At 50.5% G+C, this 7,146-nt stretch overlaps 1 protein-coding gene across 1 annotated transcript in view; it reads right to left on the bottom strand.

The window, feature by feature from the left end:
• Positions 1-244: 244 nt before the first annotated feature.
• The window catches only part of SRRM4 (serine/arginine repetitive matrix 4), a 157,027-nt gene continuing 150,125 nt past the window's right edge, over positions 245-7,146 (bottom strand). Inside the window, exon 13 of the mRNA XM_033098014.1 lies at positions 245-6,626. Within this exon, the coding sequence (XP_032953905.1) occupies positions 6,338-6,626 (289 nt within the window). The 3' untranslated portion in view covers positions 245-6,337. The remainder of the gene's footprint in view (positions 6,627-7,146) is intronic.

Raw genomic sequence — 7,146 nt, 5'->3', positions numbered from 1 at the left:
GCTTCTCTGGGCCTCGGTTTCCTTCTCTGTAGGAAGGAGATCCTAATACCTACCTCCTAGGGTTGTGGTGAAGACTAAGACAGTGCATGTAAAGTGCAGAGGAAAAGGCTTCTTAAGGCATCTGGGGAAACTGTGAGCGAGCTGACGACGGGGGCATGCAGCCGACGTGCTGTCTCCCTGCCGCCCTCCCCCGCCCTCTGCTTCACCCCATAATGAACAGAGGACCCTGGGCCATGTATGAGAACACCATACCATGGGACCTTTTATTAGAACAGAGACATGTTTCGTACAGGCTGAAGGCTGAAAACCCTGGGAAGGTTCGCTTAGCTGTGAACATCAGAAATCAAACAAGCCATGGCTGCCGTGTCACTGGGTAGAGGACAGGGTCCCCAGATGCAGGAGGATACAGGAGCTTCTCCCCTCTGATGTGGCTGTTCCGGGCAGAGGCTGGCTGCAAAGGCTGAACTGGGCTGGTGGTGGGTCCCCTGGTTTGGGGTTTTCCAGATGGGAGTTCCAGCCCCCGATATGGAGAAATGGTCTTGGGGAGCACCAAGACCCCCAGGCTGATGTGGTAGGTTCTGCTAGGTTCTTGGCCATGACTGCTTGAGAAAAAGGAACTGGGAGAGAAAAGGTACAGCACGAGCAGAAAAGTCCTCACAGCATAGCCCCAGCAAGATGGAGCTCCCAAGACAGTGTGGGGCAGGTTGTCAGACAGATCTGAGCTCAAGGGAGATTGGGCACATCAGTACCCCCTTCCACGGCCTCAGTTTTCTCATCTGAGAAATGGCTATGTGACCTATGTCACTGGTTTGTTTGAACAATTGTATAAAATACGGCCTGACACAATAAACAGTGGTGACACCCAGAGCACGGCAAATCGTTCTGGTCTTTTCTTTGATGACTTTGGGTGGCTGGATTTGGAGAGAAGTTCAAGCTGAATATAGAGGGCTTTACCCCAGGCCACAGTTATCAAGGTGGCAGCACCTGGAGGGCCCCCCTTATCTGACTGTAGGACTCAGCTGCTGTGACCTCACCCTGCAAATGAAGTCCATGCCATTTTTTATTTCCTTCCTTAGGAGACACTCTTTAATCTACAGGCAGGGGAGGACACACAGGACTATTTGTCTTGACAGTTGGAGCTCACTGGCCTTAGAGTTAGAACCTGCTCCCTCCACCCTGCCAAGAACACTTAGGCCAAACCCCATTCTACAGATGATAAAACTGAGGCCTGAGACCCACTCCATTTCATCCAGACACACACACATACACAGGCAAGAGACCCATAAAGGAATGCTGTTCCATTCTCTGACTCAGCTCATTAGAAGATGAGGCATAGCTTTTCTTGCTAGAGAAAAGGGATTACAATCTTCTTTCTCTCTTTTTTTTTCAAGGAGTTGTGACTTTTTAATAGAAGTTGGTTCGTGCACAGGCATTTTATTCCTCAATTAATTTCCATCTAAATGAGGTTTTCCCGGAGATAACCAGTGTTTTAGTTCCATTTGAGCTTAATTTGTATGACTGAAGCCTCCGTTTCTGCCAATTCCAATTTGCTCGGTGATTCTAGCTCTCATTACCTGGGCGATCACGCCCCCGCTGCACACAGTTCTACCAGAGGCTGGGAGATGGGCCGATTTCCAACAGCAATTCAGGGGAAGTTCCTCTCCGCTCCCAATATCACCCAATAAATAGGAAATAAATTATTAAATAAGTAAGCCATGATCTGATGAGGGGGTCCCCATCATGATATTTACAATGCAAAACAATCACCACTAAAAAAAAAAAAAAAAAAAAAAAACCCAAAAAACAAAAATCAATAGCCATAGACAGAGGGCAGAAGACAACCCGCAGTCTCATTGCTCAATGGTACAGAAGTGAGAAGGAAGAGGTGTCCACAAAGCATTGCTTGATAACATCATAGCTAGCATCGTTCCTCAGCTGGACTCAGTTGGCCAACACGGGAGGGGGCGTGTTTTGAGGAATTCTGTGGGGTTTTCTTTTTCTCTTTTGGTTGTTTTGTTTTATGAGACAAAATTTTATATTCAGCTAGAGAGGAAAGCAAGGCAAGATACATACACATGATATTCATGGAAAAGAATACAGTAAAAGATGGCAGTGAGACTTGAGAAGAAAGAAAAAAGTGCATTCAACCCTTTGGGAGCACCCCGAATTGTGGCCACTTCAAGCAAAGCCTTTTGGGAAGATGGGTCTGAGTAAATGGAAGTGACGGAGGTTCTCTAAGACTGAGACCCTTGTGTCTGTCAAACATCGTAATTTTGTTTTGCTTCTGAAAGATTGACTTTCCTTCAAAGAAAGGGAAGAAGTAGCGATGGGAATGCAGTCAAACCTGGATGAGCTAGAATGTTCCGGGGGTGGAGGCTTTGAATTAGTTAGCTTTTCTTAACTAACTAGAGGGAATTCACAGATTGCTTTTAGGGGTTAACTCTCATGAGTTAACAAATGTTTGAGGATGTTTTCCTTTTTGCTCTACATCTCAGTGAGCTCACTCTGCCTTGGAAGAATTACCCAGGCCTCAAGTGAACATTTTGGATTGTACCTCCAAAACTCCTCCACTTCTCAAAGGTGGGAACTTTGGCCCAGAGAAAGGGAGCAATTTGCCCAGGTTCACTCATCCAGAGAATAGCCACAGCAGGAAGGTCAAAGGGCTGCGTGCACTTGATCTTGAGCCACACCCCCCCTCCCATTTTCCATATTGTTTTTTAAAATTAGTCCTCCTCATGAGCAGGGGTCAGGTGGTCTGCTTCATTCCCTGGAAGCAAAAGGTACTGAGGGTGAAGTAGGCAAAGAAATAGCGATGCCAGGGGTTGGGGGTTCCGGTTAAGCGAGGTTGCCAGTGCTCTAACAAGAGTTTTCGTTTTGGAGGGTAAAATAAATAAAAGGAAATCAGAGACACACACCAAGTGAGAGGGAGGGGCAAGTGTTTCCCCCCAGGAGGCATTTATGCAGGCTTTCTGCAAACTTTCCCCAGGCCAGGGGACCGACTCCCCTTGCTTGGGTTTGGGCGGGATAAAGTCACATTGCCAGGGAAATAATGTCTCACTAAACCTAAAGCTGGACCAGGCAAGCTGGCCATTTCAAGGCAGTGAATAGTGACTTTGGAAAGAGCAGGTGTGGTCTCCAACCAGCAGCTGAAAGGCACTGCGAGTTGGTCAGAGGCAGGACTGGTAAAGGCCTCTGTCTGCATCCTGGTTCCCAGGATGGGTTCCAAAATGACCTTCTTGCTGGGAATCTCTAGCTGCAACTTTTACCTTCTTCCCCCTAATTTCTGAAATACCTTGTTTTTTTCTCCTGATAGGACAACAAGAGATCACAGAACAAGACTTTTGTTTTGGGTTTGTGTGTCTCTCTCCCAGGATGGCTGCTACCTCATCACAAGGCAGCGTGTGTCCACTGCACAAGGAATAAAGCCGCATCTCGGGGGATGGGGAGAAATTAGCTACAGGAGTCAGAAGCTGGAGTAACTTACATGAAACCAAGTAGGTATTCTCAGAAAAGCAAGTGAGTGATCCTGCCCACTAATGTATGTCCTGGAGTAACAGTGAAATCAAGATGTGCATCTTCTCTTCCCTCTGTCACCTCAATTCTTGCCTTACTCTCATGGTGTGAGCATCTCATGAACTCCAAGTGCGATCCCACCTGTTGAACCAGGTGTCATTTTTCAACCACCATGGCCTCCGGAGCACAAGGCAGCTACTTCAAGAAGTACTAATGGAAGCTTCATCAGTCTCCCAAGAGACAGCACATTTGTCTCCCACTGGGTGATTTGGACTCTGTGCAGCTTTTGCCTCCTCTGCTGGCTTCAGACTCCACCCCCGACGTAAGCTGTGATTTGACTGTGTCAATTCAGTACTTGAGCTCATGAGCTTCTCGGCTGTTTCCATTTTCCTGATACCTCAGTGAGGCAGCTGGTGAGCAGGGGGCTGAGGCAGAGGCCTGGACCTCGCTTACGGTGGGCGGAGAAAGGAACCTTGGGGCTGAAGTGCTTCTGGGCCACTTCCAGGATGTCCTGGACTTAGTAGAGCTTAGTGGGTCTTGCCTTCAGGGCCAAGACCACGTCCCCACCCACATCCGGCCTCTCAAATCCCATCCATAGAGACACCAGGGGCAAAAAGGCCAGAAGCACAAAAATAATGAGAAGTCCCCTCTCCTCCCCAAACACACAAACACTCACACACAGCGTCTCCAAATAAATACATAAATAAATAAATACATAAATAAATAAATAAATAGTTGAATACTGCGAATGGTAACTGAGAGATCATATAAATAAATAAATAAACACAAATAAATAAAATAAATAAAAGGTTTGCTAGCAGACCCAGGCAAAATGGTCCCCTAGAGTTGCTTGAATGCAGGCAGTCTGAGGCTCTTCGGCCTCATTGCTGTCCTGCTAAGGAGGTTCCACGGCTCCGGGAAGCCTTTGTTTCCATGAGGGGAGACTGGAGTCCATTCGGGGTGCCTGGGCGGGGGAGAGGGATATTTACAGTTGCTGTACATGCCCTCCCAGGGCACCTGCCCCTGTCCCAGGCACCTGCCATCCGGCCTTCTCTGGTGACAGCGTTACCATCCGTAAGTCTTGGCGGGCGGGGCCCAGGTCTGCGCCAGAGGGCATCATGGGAAGGCGGGGTCCTCCACTGCGGGCCGGGGCCACCTTGCTCCACTCTTGTGGTGGAGAAAGGTTTCAGGGTAGTTTCTGGCCCGACAGACTGATGATGATGATGGGAAAGACTGGGGAGGGGAGGGTCACTGCTTCTAAGAAAAAAGGAGTTTTTCCAAATGTTTTCCCTGGGGTGTGAGGGATAACGAACGTTTGGTCCCTGTTTCTCCAAAGCCCCAGTATCCAGCGCTGGCAACTGTCCCCACCCCACCTCCTTCCATGCCCTGTCCTGCTGCTGTTGCCACCACACACTTGAAACTCACCCACAAGGTTCTGGAAAGCCAGTCAGCTGGTGAGGGGGATGCCCAAGAGTTTATTTTAGGGATCTTCTCCCTCACTCCCCTGTTCTCAGCGCCTTCTGTGGAGGAAGCAGCTGCTGGTATTTGTGTGTTAACAGATCAACTTACCCTCACCGCTCAACCCTTGGCAGGGGGAAGGAGGGGTGAGGGCAGAAAGGAAGGTGGGGCTTCCCTAGGCTGACAAGAAACCTTGGGAGTCCAGGCCACCGAGCATCCAAGACTCCCAGATTCTCTGGATTTGGGTCTTTCTCCTAAAACCTGAGCTACTGTGCCCCATCTTGGGAAAATTCCTGAGAGGCAAAGGGGGTGGCTTAGGCTGAGGGTGGGTAGGTGCTCGGCTACAATGGGTAGGATCCAGGGTGTGGCAGTCTGGGCAGTGGGGAGGGGGCAGATAGGCGCCAACCAGAGGGTAAGGCCAGACTGACTGGCGCTGGGGACTGGCAGCTGGCCACGCACTGGGAATGTTCAGCAGATGGTCCCGTGGAATTAAGTGGATGCCAGTTAGTGAGGCTGAGGCAGACTTGGGAAGTGGGGCTGTAGACCAAGCTGTCCCGACTGTCCACTGTGTCCTTTCTCAGCGAGGTTGTAAGGTCCCCGTGAACAGCCAAGAGGCATTTGGTGTATGCCATGCGATGACCTCTCCATTGCTAGAACCTTCTGGGCTCCTTTGCCTGACCACGCTGAGATACTTGGGAGCAGCGGACTGACCTCTTCCTTTTTGTTTCTACATTCATGATCAGAAGACCCAACCACCAACTGAAACATCCATGTCCCCTACTCATATACGTCCCCTCTTCTTGGACTTGAAGCGCCTGCTAGCCTTTGCCCTGGCCTGTCTGGGGAGGTGAAAGGCCTGACCCCCTCTCCTGGAACTGAATTGCCATCCGTCTCCTCTCCATGGGGGGGGCGGCGTCCATAAACGTGCAGCCATGAGATTGAATGAGGGGTGAACGAGGGCAGGTGTGATGAATTACCACTGGCTTTCCATAGCATCCTGTGAGCAGTGGGTTAGCGGAACCGACTACATTTTCCTGGCCAGGCCCCAACTTTGGAGCCATGGACCCATTGCTTCTTACAAAACTTTGAGGTTTTCTGTGCCAACAGAGGGTGGTTCTCTCCTTATGCCCCGGTCTGAGTTGAGCCCCAAGGTGGTGCTGGTGGAGGCTCCTACCTAGCAACTTGACATACAGGCCAAAGCCCCTGTACCCTCTTTTCCTCCTCCCCAGGAGAGCACGAAGGACAGGTCCAGGAGCCCTCAATGTCTGTCACCAAGGAGAAGGCAGGGTGGGCAGGAAGTGGAGGAGGCTGGCAGAGTTAAAGGGCCCCTTCCCCCCAGGCAGCGGGCTCAAGGGAGGGCCCTTGCTTAGCGCCTCGTGCTGGAGTAGCTGTCTGCTGAGCTGTAGCTTCGGCTCCGACTCCGGCTCCGGGAGCCCAGGCTGGGGCTGCGGGAGCTGGAGCTGCTGCTACTGCGGGTCCGGCTCCGGCTCCGGCTCCGGCTGCTGCGGCTGCGGCTCCGGCTGCGACTCCGGCTGCGGGAGTAGCTGCGGCTGGCGGAGCGGCTGCTGCTGCTGCTGTACCAAGAGGAGGTGCTGCTGAGGCCGCTGGACGAAGAGGGGCTGGGTCGGTAGTAGGGGATGGGGCGTTTCCGGGCGCTGCAGAGACCGGAAGGAGCATGCGTGAGGGCCAGACTCCTCCCAGCCTCAAGTCTGGGAGCGTCCGCCTTGTCCCAAGGGAAAGCACTGTCCTTCCATTCCCCAGACCCTTAGGAAAAAATTCTTCCCTTGCAGTTCAGAGAACATCAACACGGTCTCAGCCTAGTGCTGACAAGTCTTGGAAAGTGATAATTTCACTTTTTAACGCAGCAAGCCTGGGGTTCAGAGACTCCAGCTGGCAACAAATTCTACATCTAAACTTTCCATGTAGTTTGGTTTTGTTATTTTTTTACTTTTACTAGAACCTTCTATTTATGGCAAGGGACGCTGATTTTCCATTTACTGTAGTGTAGCAAATTTCCTTTTGAAATAAATGTATTTCATTTGTGCCAAAAAGGGGCAAATCTATTTAAAGAAAAGTAAACACTTGTACACTTAATAAGCAGATAGGGCAAAAGCGGTGGGTGACTGACGTTTGGGAAACACTGAATGTGTTCATCAAGATGGACTGTTTGGGGTC

This window comes from Rhinolophus ferrumequinum, chromosome 25 (genome assembly GCF_004115265.2).
Source record: "Rhinolophus ferrumequinum isolate MPI-CBG mRhiFer1 chromosome 25, mRhiFer1_v1.p, whole genome shotgun sequence".
NCBI lineage: Eukaryota > Metazoa > Chordata > Mammalia > Chiroptera > Rhinolophidae > Rhinolophus > Rhinolophus ferrumequinum.
This window is presented reverse-complemented; position numbering and strand designations above follow the sequence as displayed.